Source organism: Sycon ciliatum, chromosome 6, assembly GCF_964019385.1.
Source record: "Sycon ciliatum chromosome 6, ocSycCili1.1, whole genome shotgun sequence".
Lineage (NCBI taxonomy): Eukaryota > Metazoa > Porifera > Calcarea > Leucosolenida > Sycettidae > Sycon > Sycon ciliatum.
In genome coordinates, this window is record NC_088648.1 from 4,758,994 (window position 1) to 4,786,729 (window position 27,736).

The 27,736-nt window shown below is 48.5% G+C and overlaps 1 protein-coding gene and 1 non-coding gene across 2 annotated transcripts in view; one reads left to right on the forward strand and one right to left on the reverse strand.

Moving 5' to 3' along the window:
• Positions 1-1,567: 1,567 nt before the first annotated feature.
• LOC135819222 (uncharacterized) overlaps positions 1,568-27,736 on the forward strand; it is a 31,265-nt gene continuing 5,096 nt past the window's right edge. The window contains exons 1-9 of the mRNA XM_065332387.1: positions 1,568-1,871; positions 4,929-5,127; positions 14,050-14,234; positions 14,673-14,844; positions 16,592-16,719; positions 17,370-17,562; positions 18,317-18,456; positions 21,118-21,483; positions 22,781-22,915. Of these exons, the coding sequence (XP_065188459.1) occupies positions 1,790-1,871; positions 4,929-5,127; positions 14,050-14,234; positions 14,673-14,844; positions 16,592-16,719; positions 17,370-17,562; positions 18,317-18,456; positions 21,118-21,483; positions 22,781-22,915 (1,600 nt within the window). The 5' untranslated portion in view covers positions 1,568-1,789. The remainder of the gene's footprint in view (positions 1,872-4,928; positions 5,128-14,049; positions 14,235-14,672; positions 14,845-16,591; positions 16,720-17,369; positions 17,563-18,316; positions 18,457-21,117; positions 21,484-22,780; positions 22,916-27,736) is intronic.
• Trnac-gca (transfer RNA cysteine (anticodon GCA)) lies at positions 13,578-13,649 on the reverse strand. Its single transcript has one exon. It is a non-coding gene; the product is annotated as a tRNA-Cys (tRNA).

Here is a 27,736-nt window from a genome sequence, read left to right on the forward strand (position 1 = left end):
TCAGTGAATGAGCGACCTGGCACACAACCACGTCTCCAAGCTGATTTCGGAAGTTCAACTGGCTGATCATTTCCCTCTGCCGCTTTGGTTCCAAACCGTGGCCTCGGCATTCATGTACTTTGAAGTACACCATTCATACGCTTGGAAGTCATCTCTGCTGATTAGCAGGTAACACGCAGGGCGGCCTCAGTCACGTGGACGCTATGCGGTCTGTCAAATTCTGCGGATCCGTAGGTCTTCTTTTTGGTGATAGTGTTCAATTAGCGAAGTTACCATCTTTGTATGTATGTCTGTGACGGTACTTGGACGGGATCTGCCCGGATCTCAATTGCTCGGCGACTGTAATCTCAATACGCTCAGCAATCTCCGCATAGCTAGCTCATGGTTTCCACCTCCTTGGAACGACTGCTCAGCGGAGGTCAGAATGACTGGCTGCTGAACCGAAAGCAATGAAGACCAGTGTTTTAAAATTAATTAAAAGTGAAAAACGAAGCATGTTTTATACCGGCTCAAAGCATCAATGTCGTACTTGGGGGGGGGGGGGGGGGGGGGGGGCTATAGTCGCCCTGCGAGGGTATACAGTAGTTCTGATACGTCCTTTTTCACCGCACAAGGACGTGCAAAAATCAAGACGAACGTCAAGCAGGCGTTGTCATATGCCTTGCGCATCCGGGACGCTGACTCCTGGCCTTATGAATACTGTAACACACACACACACGCACACACACACACACACACACACACACACACACGCACGCACACACACACACACACACACACACTGGGTACGGTAGACCTAGGGCCTGTTCGGCCTGTTCGGAACTAAGGAGATCGACGCGCACCTAAGTATTACATGTATGTGCCAATTTTTCTGCCGGCAGAATCCGCCGGACCCTACGGGCCCTCCCCCATTTTGACCAACGTTTGGGAATTCAAGGTACCTACATGTACATGTATATCCGGAGCATAACGTGTTTCCTGTAACAAGACGGCAACGTCTGTAGGGATTTCCCTAACAAAATAATAAAAATACTACTACTACTACTACTACTACTACTACTACTATGTCCAGCCTACAATTGCAGCTTCGAGAAACGTTTCGTTCATAAACACGGTAATAATTATAGTGCGACCATTGACAATAATAATAATTTTTGACAATTGTATCGTAAAATTATGCCATTTATGGGGTCTGCTTGTCCCCCCCCCCCCCCCCCCCCAACGGAGACTCCAGTCTAGTATGGTCCAGCCTAACCCTGGCCCTGGGAGTCGCTGGGACAGACTCTGAACTGTCTGTAGTCTGATGTACACTAGCTACACAGCATGCATGACTGCAGTGCGTGCTAACATGACACTTTGACTTGTCACATTCGTGTTTAGCTAGCAGGAGACACCGCAAAGTACAATAAAGTTAGTTCGGGGTAGGTGCACTCCGTCCCTGTATTGGGAGGTTGGTCACCTGTTCGCCTTCCGACACTGCACTTGCTCAAGCCAATGGCGTTGATTTATGGCCGCTGTGTATGCGCCTGTGTGTGTGTGGGGGGGGGGGGGGGGGGTGCGTGTGTTCGTGTGATGATGAGAGCGAAGTTTCACCTTGTTTAGTGCTGCCCCGGACCCTACATCGCCCGGAGATGTCAGTTTATCGACTGCTCACGTAACAGAATATTGCTCCAGGGAGTAGGTAACTAGTTCACTGAAACGTAGAGAGAGGCAACCGGAGTAAAACTGCTCCGATTTCACAACGAGCGTTGACGGTGATTTGCCGCAACTGCGCGCAGTTTTCTTCAACATGCGGAGGCACGCAGTTTCCTTGGCATTCCTCGTTGCCGCAGCCTGTTCCGTGTCTCAAGGGCCGCAAGCAGTTGGCTCAGGTAAGCAAGATTAAAAATAATTCATAGTGATTTTTACGTCTTGTCATGTCCCGACCAGGTTCGCTCCGTATTGAACTGTTCCGCGCTGAAAATAAAGTTACCGCCATACCGGTAAAAGTTTGCAGTTCATGCACTCGTACACTGTGGCCCAGTGTGGGAACATGGACAACGGTTCGGTATAATTATCACGAAATCCGCTATATGCGAGTTCGTTGTAAGTTGAGTCGACTGTAAGCATGCAGTTGACTCCACTTATAACGAACAACATTGTGTAGGCTATAGGATATTCAGGTCTTTTTACTTAGTTTTTAGCCGAAGTTCTTTATAACCGAAATGGCACTCACACTATGCATACAAGCAAGCAACATCGTCACGACTAGAAGGCAGCAATGCCTGTACCTATGGTGAAGTAAAATAAAGGTAACATAACATAACACAACTAGCATGTGACATGTACATGTACTATTATGCAGTATGAGTGTGAGTGTGAGTGTAGTTTTCTTGTTTCTTTTTGGCTTTGTTTTACTTCTTAGCAGGGAGTAGTAAATGTTACTATTCCCTGCTTCTTAGTGTACATGAGGCCACACTAACTTAGTAGTAGATTTGGTTCGTTGTAGACGAAAACTGCCTGGGTTCAAGGTTCAAAACAAGACCATGGGCACTGGTTCACTATAAGAACTACATGACTATTATCACCAAATTTTTCACTATAATCATGCGAGTTCATTATCCTGTGGAGTTCAATATCTCTTCTTATGTCGTCGCAGTATTAACTGCGTCAGCATTCTGTCATATCAGACTTCCAGGCTCCAGGACGTTCACTCTTTTCATCCCTGAGAAACCTGTGGCCCTTCTTCAAGTCCATTGGTTGGCTAGTTGCACAATCATGTAGTAGTACTGTGTTTCAGTGAAACACAGTACATACCGTACATGTAAATAGTGAATGCGTGTACTTTGGAGTAACCACCATCCATGACGTACACAGGAAAGGGATGCACGCATACAGGAAAGCGATTCATGCCCACAGCAAGGGGATGAATGCACACAGCAGAGAGATGCATACCCACAGCATAAGGATGCGTGCACACAGCATAAGGATGCACGCACACAGAAGAGGGATGCATACCCACACGCACACACATACACACACGCACACGCACACACACGCACACACACATACACACACACACACACACACACACACACACACACACACACGCACACGCACACACCTTGAACCTTGAACGTGCCCATTGCCGATGGCAATGATAGCGAAGAGACTATCTGCTAGCTTTGCAGTACGGAGCGTGGCGCTTGAGGTCCCCGGGACGACGGCAGACCTTTCCACATGCGCAGCGGAAGCCAGAGTCAGGATCAGGAGGAGCACGGGCGGGAGGACGACGATGAGCAATCTGCCTCCAGGCAGAGCAATCCTGAGCAGCATCAAACCAGCAGTCAGAAGGCACAGGGGGGGGGGGGGGGCTGATGGAGCGGAGATCATCCACGATGACGTCACGCCACCATTTGCGTGGACCATGGCGAGGGCGTGTTGCAGGGAGCTCCCCAAATAAAACCCGCTTCGGCATGCGATCGTCGTTCCTCCGGCCAACATGGCCAAGCCAACGCAGTCAATATTCCCGGATGATGTCCGCGACGTCACAGTCAATGCCGAGGGTTCGGACCATGGTAACCGAGGTGACGCGGTTGTCCCACTGGTCCCGCCTGGATACGCCAACACACACACACACACACACACACCATTGACCATTGGACGCCCATCGCCAGAGGCGATGATAGCGATGCTACAGCAGAAGCCATAGCAACTTGTGCTGGGATTGCACCATTCAACAGCTTGCAAGGCTGAAGAATTGACCACCACTATTCAGCCTGGTCTACACCACACAGCTTTGAAGTGGCTTTTTTCTGGCCAGTGAATCCCTACTTTTTACACACACACACACACACACACACGCACACACAGTAGAGGGGTGCATACACACAGCAAAGCTATGAATGCTTACAGAAGGCCTATCGCGACTAGTGTAATTTAGTTTACACAATCATTTCAGACCTATTCACCATTTGACTGCATACATGTACTGTCAACCTCATGAGTAATGCTAACTCGCCGTCATAAATAATGACACTTTCCTCGGCAGGCACAATCGAGAATTGTTATTCGCGTTGGTTGACTGCACATAATGCATGTACATGAATATGTATAGGAAGAAAGGCACACCGGCACACAACGTCAGGGGCTTGTCAGTCAGATACGGTACCTAGCCATGGTCCCAGTGGATCCCATTAGACCCCCAAAGTCAGCACATACTTATCAACATATGAGATGCAGGACTCGATAAACGCCAAATTTGAGAAAATGTGATTTCCCGCTCAGTGTAATCAAAAGGTCGAGAGGCACCACCTGGCAAAATTTTACATTCAAAGTCTGACTAGAATCATTTCAAAACAGGAACCCAAATTTGGATTTAGATACTAACCGCACATAATGAATCCTTTCTTGGCCATACTTGAAAAGTGATGAAATGGATTTGGAGAGTTTTGCATCTCAGCTCTTCAGATGTACATGTATGTATTGGCTACCACCCTCACAAGGCAACCCGTGACCCTCCCAAGGCAACCCGTGACCCTCCCAAGGCAACCACCCTCCCAAGGCTACCACCCTCACAAGGCAACCCGTGACCCTCCCAAGGCAACCACCCTCCCAAGGCTACCACCCTCACAAGGCAACCCGTGACCCTCACAAGGCAACCACCCTCACAATGCAAAAACCCTCACAATGCAACCACCCTCCCAAGACAACCACCCTCCCAAGGAAACCACCCTCACCAGGAAACCACCCTCACAAGGCAAGTACCCTTACAAGGCAACCACCCTCACAATGCAAACACTCTCACAAGGCAACCACGCTCACAGGGCAACCACCCCTCACATGCCCACCATCCTCTCTGGCCAGGGCATGTTTCTGAATTGTTTCACCGTATAGTGCAATGCATTCTCTACCTGTGTTTGTGTCTGTGACTGTGGCATGCTCTACAGAATCCGTGCAGCTTATCGGTGGTCGTACCCCGTGGATTGGCTATCCCAGGATAATAACAGCCTCTGGTCAATCTGCACTTCTCTGCGAGCGGTCAGATTTCTCGGCAAATCGGTCTCTAGACAACGCTGACGTCATATGCAAGCAACTCGGCTACCAGAGTGCAATCGATTTCTCTTCACTAGCCCCTGACACAAGTCAGTAAGTATCGCCTTCTCCAGAGTGTCAGCCACACCCAGAGTTTTTGTCGCGAAATACAGACATCCACCCAGGTTAGCACTGTTAATTTGGCCATCATAGTATGTGCCATACAGCTCCCCTGCCGTATTTTCCGGAGTATAAGCAGCCCTGGAGATTAGCCATACTTATTTGAAACAAAACGTTATCGCTAGATGTCTGCGTAAAGATGCGCATACAGCTGGGTTGCCAGGTAGCCATCGTTTAGTTATACTTTCTGCACGTAATCATGCCAAAATTACCAAAACGTTTAACTTTTTGCTCGTTAAACTTTCCGGTTTTACAGTAGTCCTCAACACAATCATTGTAAACCCGTTGTAAACCCGTTGTAAACCCGTTATCAACACAATCATTTCAAACCCGTTATCAACAGAACATGGTCACAGAGTACTGTTATCATCGGCAAGAGATGAGTCCGAGGTTGCTGTTTGTAATAGCTGAAATCGGAGAGTTCTTGAACATAACTTCTCCTTCTCCTTTTGCCAGTAAGGTTTGCTCTATGATCGACTCTCTTTCACCATTACGGTGCATTATCTTGCTTTCAGGTAAACTCCCCTTTGGACTTTGGCCGGGCTGTCAGTCACAACTACTTGTCCAGTGGTCGCTACATGCAATCTCTCCTGGTCAACATACATGCACAGCACTTCCATTATTCTTGTCCAGACTCGAGTTCTAGTAGTAGTACTCGGTTTTCACGACTGCTCCCTACATGTCCACTGCACGTATTAATACATTTTTATGATGTAGAGTGAAATGATTCCGAACGAAGTGTCAGCACTGGTCAGTACTGGTCAGCACCGACGCAGAGTGAAATACTTGAGAGAAAAAATACAACTCTCTGTAGAAGGATTACCGGTATACCGGTACATGCACAACATGTATAGACCAGTTAGCCCCATCCCTCACACAAACAAGTTAACAAAGAGGCATCTTTGGATTGAGGAGTGCTGGTTTCGAAACAACTGGTTTGAAGCTCAAAGTAGAGCTGCTGTTACCTCAGAGCGGAGCTACAGTTAGCTCATAGCAGAGCTGCTGTTAGCTCAAAGTAGAGCTACGGTTAGCTCAAAGTAGAGCTGCGGTTAGCTCAAAGTAGAGCTGCTGTTAGCTCAAGGTAGAGCTGCGGTTAGCTCAAAGTAGAGCTGCGGTTAGCTCAAAGTAGAGCGGTTGTTAGCTCAAAGTAGAGCTGCGATAAGCTCAAAGTAGAGCTGCTGATAGCTCAAAGTAGAGCTGCTGTTAGCTCAAAGTAGAGCTGCGGTTAGCTCAAAGTAGAGCTGCGGTTAGCTCAAAGTAGAGCAGCTGTTAGCTCAAAGTAGAGCTGCGATAAGCTCAAAGTAGAGCTGCTGTTAGCTCAAAGTAGAGCTGCTGTTAGCTCAAAGTAGAGCTGCGGTTAGCTCAAAGTAGAGCTGCTGTTAGCTCAAAGTAGAGCTGCTGTTAGCTCAACGTAGAGCTGCAATGCTAAATGGATGCAATATAGCGCAAGGCAGAGCCGCAGCAAATAGCTAGATAACACCAGTTGTGAGAGTGGACCCATGAAACCAGCACTCCGTTAGCTAAGCACTATCGACGCACAGCAAGGGTCAATTAATATCAGCACAGGCAAGCATTGCGCAGCTAGAGTTCAGTAGCTCATTACTCACCCGAGTCGGGGATCATGGCGTCCATGAAACGGCAGCAAGCCAGGACGATTGCTGGAGATTAGCGCTTGTTGTAGTCCGGATGTAGCATAAACACGCATCGCTCTTTCCACCGACCTGCCACTCGGAAGAAGGAGTCGGGGGCACCAACCATAGCAGCGGTGGTGGCTGCACCAATGTGGACTGAATGCCCGGAGTAGTTCGACTGGGATGGTACACCGGCCGCAGCGACAAGAGACCGTACTGTTACTGTGAATGACTGCCTGGTCAGCTACTGTCCGTTCGAGGGTACGAACAAGTGTTGCTCCGGTCCCTCGCGACGAGTGACAAATGGGTAGCTAACCATGGCACGGGCCGGGCAGTACGGCGGTACAGACGGGCCAATGTCACTAGTAACGCCTTTACCGAATGCGTCCCTCTTGGATGAAAGCAGGAAGAGTTGCAGGCGTCCGTCACCAGGGCAGCTAGTACAGCTCCGTGTGATGCCATTAGTGAATTCAGCACATCGAAGAAATTCAAAGAAGCAGCATGGCGGCTTGGTAGAGCAGCTTGTCATGGCCATTCAGGATACTACTTTTCCGGCGTGCATCCGTCAGGTGGGGATCGCGACAGTAGGGCATCTAACAGTAGGTCGAAGTATACCTGGGCGCCAGACTTGATGGCGTCTGTGACAATAGGGCGTTGCACCGTAAGGCGCGAGAACATTTTGCCGCGCAGACAGTAAGGCGTATGGACCACACGTCCCCGAGACAGAATGTCACCACTACCACAGGGCGTCCATTGCCTTTTGATTAATTTTTTTCAATCTTCAAGTTTGCTGTGAATACAATGTAAGTTTTATCGAATTATTCTCGAAAGTAATGGTGGTCAGAAGTAGCGATAAATAATTCAACATCGTACAATACGCAAAGCAAAAATAATCGTTGATATGAAGGAAGCTTCTTCAGTACGCCTTCAAGTTGAAGGCCACTCCTCTGAGGAACTGTAACGGGTCTCGTTGCTCAAAGGTACTCGCTAGAGTTGCCAATCGCTTGTCCACCTCCACATACTTCTTCTTCCTTGGTGGTGGTGCATCTCCTCCTTGTAGTCTGGCTCTTTCGGTCTCACATGTTTGCTGCTCTGACTTAAGAACTTCGATGAATTTCCAGAGAGTCGGATGACAGCAGTTTACGGACGAATTAAATCTTCTATGCCACGCTTCGGGGCAGTTGTTGCTTCTTGGTTCGTTCTGGATCGTACGTTCATGGACGTTCCAGAGTGTTATTGGGAAGGACGGAATCCTTCGTGGGCCGTCTTGAACTTCCTCTCCAATGTAGTAACGTTCAAAGTAGCGAAGGAGTTTCTGCTCTCCCTCGGCATAGGTTCCTGGAAACCGTGGCTTGAGAAGCTCCCAGTATCTGACAACATCCCCTTGTGGTACGAACGCTAAAGCAGATATCATTCGCACCAACAAGAAAAACTCTTGGTCTTGGCTGTAGGGTACTTGGAGGCCATACTCTTGTACATGCTTGTAGATATTCTGTGCCAAATGGAAAAGACATCCTGTTACTCTTAGCAGTGGATACGCATGCTGGAAGGCCTGAATAGCTGGCTTCTCGAAATCTGAAAGGAGTTGGTGTGGTTCCAAGGTATCTCGTAGCGTTGCGAGGGCAGCAAGCAACCGGTCATACGTTACTCGCTGTTTGTCAGGTAATAGGGCATACACGAGCGGAAATACCTGACCGTCACAGCGAGCATGGATTGTGTATAATTGACAAAATATCTTGGGGACGCTCTTGAAGGTACCATCCACGTAGCAGCTTTCGGAGGTTTCGAGTAGATTCAGATTCTCGTTTGTACTGAACAGAAGAATCCGGTCTTCTCCAGGTCCGCTGTCGAACATCAGAAAGTTCTTGTTACTTGCTGTCAATTTAAATTGCTCCGGGAGAACAAGTTCTTGTAAGTTTCTTGGATTTGGAGGAACATTACCGGCAGCAAGCCGCTCGCGCTGGATAGATTTCTTTTAAGGGAAGATGCCTTAGGTAACGAGGATAGGCAATCAGCAGACAGATCATTCGTTGCAGCTCTCAGAACGGCACTCGTTGGCTCAACTGTTGTTGCGGCCCTTGTCCGTAGCGCCTCCTTGGCTTTTTCGACTGTGACACGCGTCGCATCCCGTGGGTGGCAGTGGGGAACTGTCTTGAACACGTCATCCCTGACGGTTTTACAGCGTCCCTTGCATTCGCCTCGCCGCTCACACCTCCAGTAAGTCGTGTCCTGTAGTCCGTCCTTGTCCTTGGTGTACGAAAACCCCTCATGGATGAGGAGTCTCTTCTTCTTCTTCGTAGTAGATAAGTGAATACCATCGGCTTGAGCTGCCATAGTCAGATTCGGTTATCGGTTATGACTAGAAAATCAGAACATTGCTTGGGATAATTGGGGGGGGACGTACCTGTGTTTTATTCCGAGGTGATTTGTGAAGTTATTCGACATGGGTCAACATTATACAGTTTAGCGCCGATTCGTCTCGCCTCCGACGTGTCTCAGCGCCGTGATGTCTCAGCGCCCTCGTGTCTTAGCGCCGTGATGTCTCAGCGCCCTCGTGTCTCAGCGCCGTTTGAGGGCGCCGAAACGTCTTAGCGCCCTAAAATCTCGCGCCCTTTCGTCGTAAACCCGTCAGGTGTCGTAGGATTGGCATAGTGATAGGAAGGCGAGGGGTAAGTACAGCCGTACCATGGCATCGCTGGATGCCCTTCAATACCCTCTTCAGAAGCCACGCATCTACTAAGGGGCCGGCAAACCCATTCTCAAGATGGGCTTTACACACCGCACTCGCATACACAGATACAGTTCAGGGCACGCGGTTTTTACTGCTCTAGATCGTCACGCCCCCTTACAACCTCCTCGTAAGCCGAGGCGCCGACCTTGCCCATGGTTGTGTCCTGAACTTGTATCTGCTGTGCGTCAACGAAACAAGGCCCACCGACTTCTTTCACGCTCTCCAAACGATGTCCGCCTGCGAGAGCAACACCGCACTCTCCGCGCAGCCGCGCGCAAGCTAGATCGAAGGCTAAGGGATCAGTATTTTCAAGCTCGCCTACAGTCGGCCGGAAAGGATGGACGGAAGCTCTGGAATACGATAAACGTGGTGACTGGACGAGCGAAAAGTTCAAGCCCACCACAAGTACCTGTTGGAATCCTCTCCCGAACTTTTGGCGAAGTTGTACATGACCCTGGACGACCAGACGCGCTGTGCGCCAACGCACCAGCCAAACGTGAAGCACCAGCATTCACGGAATTTGCGCCTGTTTCGACGGAGGACATAACGGCCCTTCTCCAGTCTGTTGACGCGTCAAAAGCAACTGGACATGATGACTTGCCGGGTATTGTCCTTAGAAACTCGGCATCAATACTGGCTCCCTCGCTCAGCATCATTTTCAATACTTCGTTATGGCAGGGGTGTGTTCCCCGTCAGTTTAAAATTGCTAATGTGTCGCCGCTATTCAAAGGTGGCGGCCTTGACCCTTGTCAGCCTACTGCGTATCGACCTATTTCTCTACTACCAGTCGTTTCTCGCCTCCTCGAGAAGATCGTCAAAGCTCAGCTTACATCCTTTCTGACCGATCACAGTATTCTCCCTGACTCGCAGTTCGCGTACAGGAAGAACCACAGTACGGAGGACGCTCTTGTGCTAGCTGTCAATCGCTGGCTGAAAGCGAAGTATGAGCGCAAACTCACAGGTGTGATATTCGTGGATATGTCGAAGGCTTTCGACTGTGTCAAACACACCATCTTGGCACAGGAGCTATCCGACATTGGGGTCGGCGGTACTGTCCAGCTATGGTTCACTAGTTACCTGAGTGAGCGGCTTCAACGCGTAGTCGTGGGCGGAAATTGCTCGGAATACGTCGCATGCAGTCGAGGGGTGCCGCAAGGATCCGTCCTCGGCCCCCTCCTGTTCACACTATACATCCGTAACCTTCGATGCTGCTTGCCCCAGCAGGTCACAAACCAGGAATTTGCAGACGACATTGCAATTGAAGCCTCGGGCAGTTGCGAACAAGTGTGCTCTTCTCTAAGCACAGCCATCACTGGCCTGTCGCAGTGGTTGGAGGACCGCGGACTAATGCTGAACCAAAAGAAAACGCAAGCTCTGTTGATTACCCCAAGAGGCCCAGCCCCTGACACAGATAACATTCGAATTCGCTGTGGGAATGCAGCCCTTGCAGTTGTGGAACAAGCGCGGTACCTGGGCGTAATGGTAGATGGGCAGCTCTCCTGGGAGCCTCACGTCAATCACACAATCCAGCAGGTGCGGAAGTCAGTAGGTGCGCTGTGGCGGAGCCGCCGAAGCCTCACCCTGGCGTTAAAGATCCTGTTTTACAGGTCGATGATCCAGGGTAGGTTGTCGTACGCTTCCAACGCCTTTTATCCGTCACTTCAAATTGGCAACATGGAGCCCCTCACACGTCTAACGAAGTGCGCTATCCGCGGCTTCTTCGGTCTGCCACCGTGGTCGCGCACGAGCCCAATCTTTGAACAGCTCCGCCTCACCACCCTGGAGGACATGTTTAACATTAAGCTCCTCATCTTTGTCCGTCGTTGTCTGTTCTCCCGAGCAAGCTCCCTCTTCACCAGCTTCTTCGTGAGAGTTACTGGTGACCGCACTCGGGGAGCAGCACATCACCTCGTTCGAGTACCATTTTGGCCCGGTCCTGCGGGTCGAGCGACCATGCAGTTCATCGGCGCAGTCCTGTGGAACCAGCTCCCGCCTGATCTCCGTTCCGAGCCCAGCCACCTTCAGTTCTGCGCCCTGCTAAAAGCGCATCATGGCTCCGTTTAAATGCTTTTCGGCTAGTGCGTTTCTGTGGTATAGCGGACTGAAGAATAGTAAACGTGTTTTGCAATATATGTATGAAGCTATTTTGTATATAGTATGTTCCCATTCCGTTTTTGCTTTGGTGTAGCCCTGAGGTTGATTGCTTATTTATTTCTACCCTTCCTCTCTCCATACTTCTGTCCCCCCCCTCTCTCTCATTCCTTCTGTCGTCCACATGTATCAAAGGAGGCGAAATCGCCTGTTTGTGGTGCGACGTTAAATAAACTTCTACAACAACAACAACACGCTAATCATAGTTCACGCATGAATGTGCATCCAGGAACGATGACTCGGGCAGCAAAAGCGAGCTTCCCCAGGAGGGACTCGAGTTGACGCTGGCCGATGCTGCGCTTGCTGATAGTAGCCATGAGTGGCGCACAGATCTCGGACAGCTTGTCCTCTGGTAGCCGAGCTTCGTGGCGCTCGCAGTCTAGGACAATACCAAGGAAGGTCAATGATGGTGATGGCCCTTCGAGCTGGGATGGAGCAAAGAGGAATGTCGAGATACGTGAATGCCCCGAGGGGGATGGTGAGTTGCTGGTTGGCTGCAGCCAAACCAGAGGAGATATCGAGAAAGCCATCGAGGTAATGAAGCCGGTGATCTATAGCAAACTCGTGCTGTATGATTCAGTTGACTGCTCTGGCTACTGAGTCAAAGACGGCTGGGTTGGAGCGGAGGCCGAAAGGCAGAAAGCGCTCGTAGTAGTAGCAGCCTTCCCAGCGAAGTCCTGACGGCGGACTGGGATCTGCCGAAATGCACTGCGTCCATCAAGCTTGGACAAATACACAGACTGTGGGCATGACATGATGATGTTGATCGCGTTGTCAATGCTCTCGTAGTGCAGAGAGAGAGCGGCTCGGCAGGAATGCTGTCGTTCGCGCCAGTGCCTCCCGGACTAGACAGATGGTGGAGCATTCGCAGCTTGCGTTCATTTTTTGGGGACGGCACGAATACCAGAGCGGCGCATGAACTGAAATGGAGGTGCCGGAATGGGCCTGTGGTCTCGCTGCGGGTGCAGGAAGCAGCTAATTTCTCGGATATAAATGCCGAGTGAGTGAAAGCCGAGGGCAGATTATTAGAGAAAACCGAAATGTCGTGTTGGCCGGCAGATCCAAGAGTAAAGCCATGGCGCAGGCCATGGAGAACATACGTAACGCATGATTGATCTGAGTGGTTACGTAACAGGCGGGCAAAGTGGTCAGCTAGCAGTGTGGTGTCTGCAGAGTGTATAGGAAAGAAGCTACGTACCGAGTCAAGCGATTAAGTAGCCATTCTGCTAGGAGCAGCGGGGTGGTCGATTGGCTCCGCGCTGCTGCTGGGTGCACCTGATGCATGGGTGGTCCTTGCCAGGCTGGCTGCAGGTGTGGGAATAGCGGCACGACGACGAAGAACAGCAACCTCCATTGAAGTTGCGGCAGATTTCTTGGCCGTCGCTGGTATGGGTACGACCACTGGAGGTAAATGCTGCTGGCTTGGGGGATTGAGATTGGGGACGAAAAGGACACAAACCGCCCCCGGATAGACCGTCTTACATTGAGCGCATTTTGGGGTTGCATGGCCTGTGAAAGCTATCTGCCATAGATTCACGTCGATGGTGTCCAACCTCTTCGTGCCTGGTTACTGGGACGCGAGCATCCGCAGCTGGCGGTCGTACTCTAGCCACGCGCTTGGGAAGAACTGGTGGTTAGCAGTCAGGATCAACTGCTGGTACGCAATCAGTTCAGCAGTGCGGTGTGGGGCAAGAGCCGTGATAACAGACATGTATGTGGTCCATGTTCCGAGCCGGGTAGCTACATGTATATCGCGAACCTTGCGACGCACCTGCTTCACGTCATCCGACTCAACGATATTTAGCTGGCTATCGTTATTCGGGCTGTGCACCAGCCGGAATGTTGGGCCGGAAGTGTGCAAAACGTTATGGAGGGCGCACTCGGAGTTGAACCAAGGACCTCTCGATCTGCAGTCGAATGCTCTACCACTGAGCTATACGCCCTTCGACAAAGAGACACTGCTGAAGCACGATCCGTTGTCTGGAAGAGCACAACAGGGCAAGCAAGATTTGTTTTTCTTTCCAGCAAAACGGGCTGGTGCCATTTTGTGATTACGCAGCAAAACAAAGCGCATGACGTCAGTCTTGAATGCAGTACAAAACAATACAGTGCAGTGTGTGCGCTAGTTCGGATTGTTGCTAACAAGTACTAGCGTACACCATAGTACATGCGAGCAGGCCATTGTCTGGACGTGCCCCCCCCCCCCCAAAAAAAACCCAAAACATCTTCCTTGTATGCCACTGCTTGTTCACTATCATCGCTTCAGCGATGTGCATGTGGACGTGGAAGTGTAGTCTCTGGTAAAGTTGCTGAGATGGATATGCCGTATCTGTGTCTCTGCAGGAGTTTACTTCCCATTGATCCACAGGATCTGCATTTTTTTCGCTATACGTCCAACCTGTATTGCAATGGCAGTGAACAGCGCTTGATGGATTGTTCCTCCAGCAGAATCACATCTAATTATCGTTCATTTGAATACAACCGGTGCGGGTATTCAGAAAGACCCGCGGCGGCCATTGTATGCGAACGTAAGCAAAGCCCATGCACACTCCAACTCCCCCTTTTCATCCTGGCATCTTGGGACAGGCCCTCGTCGAGTCGTCTGTGCCCCGAAACCATATCTCCATCTCGCTTCAAGCTCGATGGTGATTTCTCTATGACTAAAACCTGTCTTGTTGGTTCAAGACACTTGTGTATGGCTTCTTACAAGGTTACAGTAGGTAGCACACGCTTCTTCTGCCGATTTGAAGCTACCCATGGCTAATTCAGAATATTGATTGCTTTCCAGAGCAGACGAGAAATCCATCGAACCTTGAACTCGGCAACTTGCATGACAGCACCACCCACTGGTAGGCTCAGCACAAATGTAGGAAACCAGGTTGGATTTCATTAATTATTGTGGATCTCGGCTGAGCAAGATCCTAGTCACATGATGTAGCATACCTCTTTCTCTTCTGTGTTTGCAGACGGTGTTCGCCTTGTCAACGACCAGAGTGTTGCCCAGGGGCATGTTGACGTGCAGTACAATGGCGTGTGGGGCTCGGTGTGTGACAGTGGTTACAGTGGGCACAGCTGGAATCCCGTGTGCAGAGATTTGGGATTCCACGGCGTCTACCGCGCTGGATCGCATCCAATAACGTATGTCAGCCTGCCAAATGCTTCTCTTTAAAAGAGCCCACCATACTGTTTCTTATGCAGCACAATGTCTTAGTTCTTACTGCCGCGTTCATTCCAGTATCAAAGTACATGTATCAGCAAAGCAGAAAGGTTTCAGGCTGTCCAATAGAGCCGCGGCTCGATGCTGCTGATATAATATGTATCAGCTGATAGCGGACTCTACTGGCCAGTTCAGCAGCATGTGTGTGGTTGAGTGCAGCAAGTCAATGACAAACAAACAAACAAACAAATAATGGCACTATGGGCACTAGTCGTAAGTCAAAAGACTGGGACACCCCATAGCTAGCTCAGTGGTGGGACACCCCATTATGGGCCATAGCTAGCTCAGTGGTGGGACACCCCATTATGGGCCATAGCTAGCTCAGTGGTAGGGTAGTCTTCATCCCAGTCAAGCGAAGGTCCCTGGATCGTGCCTCATGTCATGCTTGGCATTTGAGAACCCTAGCATGCGAGAACGAAGTAAGAGGGGTGAAAAAAGCCAAGGCCCCACTCGTATAGAATTCCCACAGCTTTCCTTCGACTACCAGCCCACTCTCAAGTTCCCAAATCTTCGAGAGTAAATTTGACTGGCTTGAAGGTAGCACATTCTCTCTGCAACCATTGTACCTATATTATGCCAAATGCTGCTGTCTGATGATAGCTGAAATGCGTGAAACTTGCAGTTACAGCTACACCACCTTTCGCCTCTATTGTACTTGTACATGTACATGTATATGCTACTCTGCACATTAGTGCATTGAGCACTCTGCTTCGAGCTGCCTAGGCCGGCCTTGTTTGGACCTATACTGTGTTAAAGTCTACAAAATTTTCCGCGCCTTCAAATTTCGGCCTCACAGGGCAAAACACATTCCGGCCGCATTGAAATTTCGGCCCGTACTGCTGCTGCCTGCATACACTGGCACACTGAACCTTGTAAAACAGAAGTTCGGCTGCCACAAATTTTCGCCAAAATTGCACAGGCCGAAAATAGCCGAAAAAAGATGCACCGAATGTTTGTTCTCTTACAGTATTATGTAGTAATCACCACAATCTAACAGACACTCTGACTTTGATTTTTAGCGTGACATTGCTCTTCAGATTGGATTTTTTAATTTCTATTGGCCCGTAAAAGGGGGACACACAGACACTCTGCATTAGTTAAACTCGGATGGTGAGCGAATTTAATTATGGAAAAAAGGAGAAGGACAAAACTCTTACAAGTTATGAGAAACTGTCCACCAACGTAACCAGATCATATACAGTCAGGGAGTGTGACAAAATGGCACAAACTCACAAGGAGTACTGAGACATTCGACAGCCTGACACCTAGTTGCAACACTTCTCCCAGGCGAAAACTATCAACCTTCCAACATGGAAGGATCAGGTGATGGAAATGTCCAAGACGGGAAGGAAAGGGCAACGAAGAAGAGCACGAGCCAAGTCCCACGGCAACAAAGAATGCCGAAAGTTACTGGATGAGGACGAAACTAGTAAGACTATCGGTCACACCAGTATCACTACAACTGGTCTACAACTTGGAGCTGTGGGTCAGGAAGTTGAATGTCTCAGTACTCCTTGTCAGCTTTGTGCCATTTTGTTGCACTCGCTGATTGTATATGATCTGGTTGCGTTGGTGGACAGTTAGTCATAACTCATAAGTTTTTTTGTCCTTCTCCTGTTTTTCCACTCTGACTTACCTCATTGCTATGGTCTTTGTGCTGCTCTGCAGATTTGGAGAAAAGATTGTTTCGTCGGGCGCCAATTGTACCGGTACGGAGTCATCCATCACCGAATGCCATCTGAACTTGGATTTCCCCAAGACCTGTCCTGGAAACACGGCACTCTCTGTATCGTGTGGTACGTTTTGCTGGTAAATGCAGCATCATACACTCCCTTCGCCCCCCCCCCCCTCTCCCCTCCCTCTCTCCGTCCCCTTCCCCCAGTTGTCTCCTCCCCCCCCCCCCACTCCCTCCAACAGCCTGATAGGTAAAAGAGGTCTAATTGCCTGTTTGTGATGCAATTTAATTTTAGAATAAAAGTACGAAAATAACAACACATCGGTGTGCGTAAGCTCTCACTGTGGAATCCCCTGCGAGCCCGGTAACTTTTTTCAATCAATATCCAAAGACCCTTATCCAGCCGATCACTGTGATCAGGTGCTAAAATGACATAATCCTGAGCTTATCACTAGCCATAATGACGTCATACTGATGATTATGCAAGCATGAATGTTGAAGTCACAGCTGAACAGATTAGAGTTCCTTCTGGTATGTGTTAAGTGCAGGTATGTGTTAAGTGCAGGTATGCAACCAGTGATTGTACCTCCTTCATACCTCCCCTGTTCATTTGCTCTCTCTCTCTCTCTCTCTTTCTCGCTCGCTCTCTCTCTCTCTCTCTCTCTCTCTCTCTCTCTCTCTCTCTCTCTTTCTCTCTGTCGCTCTCTCTCTCTCTCTTACTCTCTCACTCTCAAACACACACACAAACACACCTGCACACGCAAACCTCAGGACTGGTTCGCTTGATGGATCCAGGAAGATCATCCTCCTCTCTGTCTAGACCTAGCCGTGGCCGAGTGGAAATCTTTGATGGAGAGAGTTGGGGTACGGTTTGTGGAGACAGTGTGTGGAAGCAGCAGGTCACCGCAGACATTGTGTGTCGGCAGATGGGCTACCTGAAGGCACAGAGATTTGGCGAACGGCGGTATGTTTTTCCACCCAATTGATACCAAGTTTTCTATAATAAGAACTCTCAAACTCCAATCCAGTGTATTCCTTGAACACGAAAACACCGCCATTATTTGTCCAGTATGAACAGGCTCTCAGCTGAACCAAATTCGTGTATTTACTTGGTGCAGCTGAGAACTGATCCGTGGAGCATAGACTGCAGGTGTTTTGAAGTGAAATTAGTGGCAATTATCAATTTTCTTAGTCCAAGGATACATTTGCTAGCCTACAGTCCGAGCCTTGGACTTCAGCGTGAACTTAAAACCCGGGATACACTCTCCGCGGTCTCTATGCTACATCACAATTATTTGAAATGAGACAGGGCTATATGGTGTAGCCTAGAGTCTGTTGAGAGAGCTGTGAGGTTGTATGCGTGTCAGAAACATCAATTGAACTCATAGTACTAGTATACACATCACTACAGGGAAACCTGTCTAAGACGACCGCTCAAGGGACCTTCAAAACGTGGTCTCTGTAACCAGGTGGTCTCCTTATCCAGGGTCATTTGACTGGAAATAGCATCCCTTGGTCCTGGCTGCAGCGGTCTTCTAGGACAGGTGGCCCCCTTTATCCGAGTGCTCGCCTTGACAGGTTTTACTGTATTACGTGCTGCATGCCAGACCGACATACTTTCTCTGGAATATGAAGTCATGTGGCTGGTCACTGTGTAATTATCACCAATGTTTTTTTTGCTGTGTGGCTCTGTCCTGCATGCTGCAATGTATCTGCAGGTTTTCCGCTGGCGCTGGGGCTGTGCTGATGCGACTGAGGCATTGTCCCAGCAGCGCACGGTCGATCTTTGACTGCGAGTTTGACACAGGCCCTCGCCACGCCGGCTGCTCAAACTCCGACGCCTTTGTGGAATGTCAACGTGAGACATGTTCTTGTCCATGGTGCAGTGTATTATCATGATGCATCAAGTCCATTCCCTGTAGGTTATCTGTTCCCTGCATCAAGTCCATTCCCTGTGGGTTACCAATTTCCTGTATCAGGTCTATTCCATGTGGGTTACCAGTTTCCTGTATCAGGTCTAGTCCCTATGATTTATTCTGTTCCCTGTACCAGGTCCATTTCCTTTAGGTTATCAGTTCCCTGTATCAGGTCCATTCCCTATAGGTTATTATGTTCCCTGCATCAAGTCCATTCCCTGTATGTTATCTGCTCCTGTATTAGGTCCGTTCCCTGTGGGTTATCAGTTTCCCGTATTAAGTCCATTCCCTGTATGATATCCGTGCCCTGTATCACGTCCATTCCCTATAGGTGATCTCTTCCCTGCATCAGGTCCATTGCCAGCGGGTTATCTGTTCACTGTATCAGATCAATTTCCTATAGGTTATAAAACTGAGAGGTTCCATATAGGTTATATTATGTTCCCTGTATCAGGTTCATTCCCGGTAGGTCATCAGTTCCCTGTAGCAAGTCCATTCCCTGTGGGTTTATTTCCTTCACTGGACTAGATCGGGTACAGATACTGCAGTACAGTTGTGCTCAATGAAATCCGACCAAAGTACAGATAACCTATAGGGAATAGACCTGATTCAGGGAACAGGTAACTTATAGGGAATGGACCTGATATAGGGAACAGATAACCTACAGGGATGGACCTGATACAACAACAGGTAACCCACTGGAAATGGACCTGATATGGGGGAACAGGTAACTTATAGGGAATGAACCTGATACAGGGAAAAGGTAACATACAGGAAATGGACCTGCTACGGGGTCTGGACTTCGGTGATGCATCTGACACTGGATTATCTGGTTGTTATCGGCCGTTGTGAGTTCCGTTGAGAAAGGAGACAAACTTTTTTCTTTTAATTTAATGTCTGAACCTGCTGAAAGAAACGAAAATACGACAAGGAACGGACCTGCCACAAGAAAAGGACATGCTAGAAAGAACGCACCTGCAACAAGGAATGAACCTACTGCAAGAACCGGCCCTTTTATCGGGAACACATCCAGTGAATGGAATTTTTATTTATTTCCGACAAGTAGGTGGATACAAGTCAATCTTTCCGCGGCGTTTATTCAAATATTTTTGTCTCTGCGGCGTATATTGATGAACTTGGATGGCGAGCCAATTTAATTACGGATAAAAAGGAGAAGGACTCCTTGTCAGTTTTGTACCATTTTTGTCGCACTCGCTGACAGTATGCGATCTGGTTACGTTGGTAGACAGTAGAGAGGTTCTGCATTCCGAATTTTGGAATAATTTTCGTAAACTGGGTACGAGAGTCGAAGAGCGAGTCGAACTTTCAGAAAGTTCGACTCGAAAGTCATGCAGTTGTCGAAACTTATTTTCGGCAAGTAAACTACCAGTTCAAGTGCACGTGCCGAAAAGTCGCCTTTTTGTTCTCTGATTTTTGTCAGTTCTGAATATGTCTTCCTCTTCAACCTCCGACCTGGAAATCACTCCTTGCTCTTTCCTCCCTCGCTTTATTACTAGTAGCCCTTCTGGCAGTTCTCCAGGGTCTGGGGCGAAGCAAACTCGCCTTGACCTCACAGTGGATCTGCTCATGCTGAGGCAAGTTCGTGCCACGGAGAATACTTTTGTCCGTGGTTCCCCAGCTTTCGACGAGGTGGCGCGGCCATGCAGAGCCTTGGTGACTCTCGGTTCAATGGCTTGACGAAGAAAAGTGTCCGTGACCATACCTGTTTGCTCTTAGAGTAACACTCGAAAGGCGATGCGTGGAAATTTCAAATCAAAAAAATTAATTTAGAAAAGAAAAGGACATTATGGATACGAGTTAAGAGTAACTCTCCATCACTGTAACTGGATACTATATACATGTACAGTCAGAAAGTGCAATAACTAGGCACAAAACTGACAGAGTACTGAGACATTCGACGTCCTGACACCTAACTCGTGTCTCGTGTCTTAACTCGTATCCATATTGTCCTTTTCTTTTCTACATTATTTATGGCTCAACATCCGAGTTTAAAAATAAATTTATTATAATTTGAACATGCGGCCTCCAAGCGCTGGCGCCATTCTGTTGCCTGGCAACAACTAGGAAAAGTCGAAGAACATATTTCGGGTTGAAAAACGTCGCTGCGGTCGAAAAATTTCCAACCAACCAACGGAAAACACCAGTCGAAAAAATTCCGAAATTCGGCATGCAGAACCTCTCTACAGTCCATTTCAAAACTATAGATTTTTGAAATATTTCAAATTTGGCTGGAACCTTTTGAGAATAGTTTTCGAAATATTGCTCAGGTCCTCTCCACAATTACTCTCATTATAGTTTCTAAACGATTGGATAACAGACGCCCAATTTGGAAAACATTATGCACAAAGTGATCACAGATTTTATGTGGTATAGATGCTGGCATAACGGTTTTTGCCTAGGTACGCGTCTATAGTTTTGAAATGGACTGTAGTTAGTCGCAACATCTACCGCTTTTGTCCTTCTCCATTTTCTCCATTTTCTCCATAGTTGTTTCTCTACACTCTTCCCCTACTATCGCCGAAGTGGCACCAACCTCTTCTTCACATTGTTATTTCTCTACCTTGTCATATCTACCATTTCAGCCAATTGCCCGTACACGCCATCGATAGAATACGCAAATGAAACACTAATGCCTCGCCGCAGGCTCAAGGCAGGGGAGTCTATGGCGGTGTACTGCGAACGTGCTTACTATCCCACACGACCATACATCCACTGTAGGTACAGGGCTAGGAATGCCAGTAGCACCCTGTCCAGCGCGTCCTGTGCACGAATCACGTGCAGCCCGAGCTCCCACCCAGAAAACGGGCACGTGATCGTAAACAACTACCCACTTCACCGGAGAAAGTACATATGTACGCCGGGCTATGAGAGGCGTGGCAGCGAGATTCAGGTCTGTGTCCGAAGGAATGGTCAGTCTGTTTGGGACAGCCCTCCAGCAACCTGCGTTGGTAAGCGTCATGCTGTATTAGGCTCGAGAGCCGGTCATTTCTACTGCACAATTGACATTGGGTCCTAACTCGCCATGGAAGGGGGGGGGGAGAGCCTCAGTGCGGGGAAGGAGGGAGCCTCACAGGGTGGGGTGGTGAAATTGCTTAAGCAGATGCAGCGACGTCAGCAATCACTCATTGTAGCAGCTCAAAGAACTGAGTTTCACTCATGTGTGGAGCTGCAAAGGTTGGGACATATGTACTGACAAGCATCACCTACAACACTGTTCCTACTCGTAGAGAGAATTCCCCCTCCTACTCGTAGAGGGAATTCCCCCTCCTACTCGTAGAGGGAATTCCCCCTCCTACTCGTAGAGGGAATTCCTCCCTCCTAGTCGTAGAGGAAATTCCCCCCTCCTACTCGTAGAGGGAATTCCTCCCTCCTAGTCGTAGAGGGAATTCCTCCCTCCTAGTCGTAGAGGGAATTTCAGACTCGCTGACACAAATCTCGAGCTCACAGCTTTCCAAACGGAGCCACCATCTCTCCACACGTCAGCAGCTAATTAACCAAGAACACACACACACACACACACACACACACACAAACACACACACACAAACACACACACAAATGCGCACACACAGCCACCCACGCACAAAACACACAAACACAGACACACACACACACACACCATGCACACACACACACACACAGACACACACACACACACACACACCATGCACACACACACACACACACCATGCACAAAACACACAAACACACATGCACACACACACACAATACACACACACAACATGCACACACACACACACACACCATGCACAAAACACACAAACACACATGCACACACACACACAATACACACACACACACACACACACACACACACACACAAACCCATACACACACACACACAAACCCACACACAAACACACACACACAAGCTTGAGGGAAACAGTGAGTAAATGTACTTCAAAAGTACAGTGAAACCTGTCTAAAGGGACCTTCATGGTTGAAGTGGTCTTCTAGTACAGGTGGTCTTCTAGTACAGGTGGTCTTCTAGTACAGGTGGTCTTCTAGTACAGGTGGTCTTCTAGTACAGGTGGTCTTCTAGGACAGGTGGTCTTCTAGTACAGGTGGTGTTCTAGGACAGTTGGTCGTCTAGGACAGGTCGGTCGCCTTATCCGAGTGGTCGCCTTGACAGGTGTTACTGTACAACATGTTGTTAGTTTTCTCTGAATGCATGCAATCCATTCCGACTCCGCTTTTCTCTGGTTTGTGTGGTATGGCTACAAGATGTCAACGAGTGCAGCAACGGAACATTACACCATTGCTCTTCAGGGGGTGCCACTTGCCAAAACACTGACGGGTCATTTGAGTGTGTCTGCACGTCAGGTCACTATCTGAACTCTCCTTTCCAGCTATGTCCTGGTGAGTTAGTGTGCTTGTATAACTAGCAATCTGCCATGGCACTAGATTGTCAGGAAGTGTGCATGCAACAACGTATTATTATTACAATGGATCTCGAGTAAAGGGGCAGTGGGGGATGGGGCACTTGGCTTCACCTGCTCGCACATATTCAATGCGTAGAAAAGTAACGTTTCAGACAAAAATGATCTTTGTCACGATCCGAACAATGATGATCTAGTTGTGTGTAATAACTTGACAATAAGGTACTAGGGCAACCAAATGTCATGTTTTTCAATGTGTGACACTTCATTCACTATTCATTTTCCCTTTCTTTTCTTCTTCTTTTTAGAAAATTGGGTGTTTCTCGCATACCTTCATTTGCTGTTGCTTTATGCCTTCTTTTTGATGGTTACTGTTGCTCATTTGGATTGAAATAAAAACGATTCGCCCACTAGGACCACAAAAGGTGCCAGATTTCATAATCCCCAAGAGCATGCAGTTCTGGTCTCTTTTCCCTGGGCCAAACTCGTGGTTTGATGCCTTAATTCTATCGTGTGGCTACACGTACATTCGCCATCTAAACTGTTTATTCTTTTGTTCCGGTGCATCCATAGCGGAACCTGCAGCTCTTTGCTTCAAGAAATCTTTACCAGCCGCTGCTGTAGCTTTCACACCACTGCCACTACGAGATCCCAGGTGTCTTTTTCTTTGGCATTGCCCCCAGCACAGAGTACGGCTGGCTTTTCTCGGATTGGCTATGTCGCTGCTGACCGGTGGAATATGCTACCTTCTACTGTTCGTACTTGTACCGATTACCGCTCATTTATTCGCTCATGCATAACCTTCCTAGGGGCTCCCGTAAGAAGACCATAGGTCTGTGGGAAACACCCTAGTAAAATAAAAGTTAATAATAATTAAACACACGGCGAGGAGACAATAATTTGATAACCGCAATCAATAAAACTAGCTGAACCGACATTTGTGTACTTTATTCATGCAATGTAAAAACGGTGGAGACGATGTGCAATAAAACGATGAAACTATGAAGAAATGGTGTAGGGAAAAAAATATGGATTCAAACAAGTTTTCGTACAACACTCATCAGGAATCGTCGTTGTACTAAAGGACACTGAAACTAAAATTGAACTATTATAGAAAATCTAAGTTAGAGAAATAACACTTAGAGCAACAACAGTGAAATTTACAAGTGTGAATTTTAACAATCAAAGCGAGAAATGAACAAAGGAGAAAGGAAGGAAAGACAACGTGATAACACATAACAGCAGTACATTACACCTAGAACATTGACGGCCAAGCTTGGCCGCACTAAACACGACACGTTACTTGAACAATTTCAACCCAATTATACTATCTTTCTGTACACACAAATTAGGCTTGTACAGACGCTAATAGATAGCTTCCAACACTTTTAACTGTAGTCCATAACCATGACGACCACGGCACAATACAGTGAACGAAGAGTCGGAATACGAATTGCAACAATCAGGACTAGCTAGCAGATGATTGTACACTGAAGACTTGCTACCACGAAACCTACGCACAACACTAACACTCTCACCGGCATTCTCACCATCACTCCCATCACTGCTCTCCGACTCACTGCTCCCTCCGCCGTCCGTTCCATCCTCCGCTTCCTCTGTACTCTCTCTGTCTCGTCCATCCCGCCTGACTGGGTCCATTGAACTCAACTCGGCCGTCACCCTGCTATCACGTCCCTCCTTTCGCCCTTGTCCGCTGAGTGCGTAGCTTCTGTTGTAGTTGGCTGTTGATCGTCTTGGTCTTTCAATAGACCGATCCCCTTATTATACTGGGTTCGAGCACGGGGGCAACCTCACTCGCGATCGAGCTAGTTTTTGAACGTGACAGCATCTTTGACAGTGTGTTTCAGGTTTGTTTTGGAATGTCCGAAGTTCTGCTTAGTTCAAGTAGTTTGCGATGGCTTCGAGCGGTGCTGAACCTCCTGCTGGTAGGAGCAGAGTCTCCGAGAGAGACATGGACTGTGATGCAGCTGTAGGATTTTTTCAAGGCGCTGGAGGGAACGATCTCGGGCCACAAACAGGAGTTACTCCAGAGGTGAGTTTTTTTGTTGTTGAAATATTCGAATCGTGAATCGTGTTTTGAGATTTATTTTGTGCCTAGGCTTTAGCAGACCGTATATCTTTCTCCTTGAGATCGGTGCTGAAGACAATAGTAACCTTTTTCTGGTCTGCCTTTTCCTCTCCAGAGCCATCTTCTATGAAGGTAACCGTGGTGCTGCCAAGTCACCAAGTCGCGATCGCGATCAGCAGCCCTGAAGAGGAAAAATCGATTTTCCAACGATCTGGTTGGACATCAGCCACTAAAGTACTTCTGATTTGCCTGTAATGACAACAGCAGCCATCCTTGGACACCTTGCAAAGACAGGAAAAGCCACTGGTGGAAGCGACTGGTATGAGGTGACGATAGCAGTGCAGTGGTGATCGCTGTTTTGTCAAGTCGAAGGGCTAGCCAACCCAGAGGAAGCGAAAAAAAACACGATGAGCAGTGCGTGGTATTTGTTGAGCGTGAAGAGCTAGAGGAGGACAGTGCAAACACATGGACGGAGTGGATGGTGTTTGAAGAACAGTGTGCTGTGTGCCGGCTGGTGGTGATGGTGGTCTTTGTCAGCATGTATTCGTGCTGCTTCTTGTGCTGGAACACTTCTCGCCCAGGAAGGCAGATTGCGTGCTCCCTGGCCCTCAGTCGGCAATGGGGCATTTGTTCCAGGAACATTACCCCAGAGCCAGTGATGAGTCGTACCTTTGAAAAGTTGAAGCTTGCTGTTAATCGCAAGCGTAGCGCAGTGGATTGCTCCCTCTTCGAAGCACGAGGGCCAAAGCTTGCCGCTGTCTGCAGCAAAGTGTGTGCGGTTCTTTCGAACCTATGAATATACCCCCTCTCTCTCTTAGGAAGACTGCATGTTCAGAGTGAACTATTTTCTAGTATATTTAATGTGAGACGGGCTGTTTACGCCCAAGATGAAGATACAGTTTTTTCCGTTTCTATACCTTCCTAATAAAATACATCGTGACAGAGCTTTCGGTCATACTCCGCTGTACTACATCCTCAACCCGCCACCACCATGCGCTCTTGGCCGAACTAATGCACGAAGCATAAACACACCAGCACAGCAAGGACACTTCCGTTGACAGATATTATTTACGCCTCTAGACAGCCGTTTCGTTTCTTCAAGCTCATCGTTAGAGGAGGATAGTAGCAGGATACTAATGATGAAATAATATAAGATGATACTAGTAGACGGTTTATGGTCCGATATTGATGATTGGAGATCTAAGAAAGCAATGACAGTGATTGCGAAATGGATAATATTTTCATGATTATATGCCAGTCTGGTAATGCGTTGTACTAGTGAACAGTATTGAAATCATCACTGCATTCGATGTAAATATTGGTATACCTTTGGTTTCCGTATTGGAAAAAAAGAACCTGGTTGATTTGGTTGCATCTGCGACTGGCTACCGGGTGTTGTGGTCGGCAATGTTACCATGGGAGAAAATAAGAGCGCAAGGATCTGTTGGGTCTTGTTGTGCTGTGCCGTGCCGGTGCGAGAACCCTAAGTGCATGGCAAAATAGAACTGTTTCATCCCCATTGCAGAATGTCTTGCGGTACATGGCATTGATGACTGAACATCTCGCCAGCTCACCCAGATGGGGATCATGCCCAAACGGAGGAACAAGACATGTTTCCAGCTCAGCTAGCTATATACCGTGAAACGGATGGTTAACTTGTGCCACGCATGCCAGCTTCTGTTCCATTCGGCCCAGGCTTTGACACATCAATGCCAATAGCAGCTGATTCTCCATTACATGCTCATTGGCGATTTACGGCCACCTCCAACTGTATCCGCCATCCCTCAGCTTCCGTCTTCGCAGATCTGGCGCGGCGCAGTACATTTTCTCGGCTAGCCTCAAAGAAGTCCCACAGAGCGGTCCAAACACCTGAAGGCAAACCAGTCAGAAACTGGAGCGGCTCAGAGTCTTTCTTTATGTTATTGTACGTAAGCTGTTTTTCGGCTTTCTTCACCCCAGTCCTCACATCGTCCAACTGCTCCACGAGACTCTGTACACGAGCTCTACTTGCTGCCAACTCCTGATGCAGATGCTGCACTTCCATTACAGGACCAAACTGCACTAAGCCAGGTTCCTTTCCAACTCAAAGTGCCGTTGCCTCTCAGCAAAATACTGGTTTGCGAGCATGGGGAGCTCGTGATGGCTGATCCAGACGCTGCACTTCCATGACCGAACTGCACTAGGCTCAGCAAATACTGTTTTGCGAGCATGGGGAGCAGGGCGTCCAGACTCCACTCTCTTGCGAAAAGCAAACCTGGTACCGTAGGACAGCTGTTTGGTTTCCTGGACTCATCCTGTCCTTGTAGAGCTGGGCAAAACGATTTCGATTTCGGGATCGAAATGATCGCTGCAACTCAAATATTCAGAGTGACCCTAAAACTACGTCCTTCCTCACGGGGAATAGCCTGGATCCGCTTGCTCCAGGCCGCTGTGGCTCCACACGAGGAAAGGAGTGAAATGACTTGTTTGCTTCGTCTTCCTGTTCTGACAGTGAGGAACGCAGCAATGATCCTGAGAAGGCATCCTGAAGTCGTAAAAAGGAAGACGTCTAAACAAAAACAAAACAGCTCAAATCAAAAGTCCTTGTGGCATTTTTTTGTAGACAGGCTTGCACTGCATGTAGATCTCGTGTGCTCTGCACTTCGCATGCGAGAAGTCACGCACAGTCGCGGTGGGGTTGGTCGCGTGTGTGCAGCAGGATCCCACGCGACT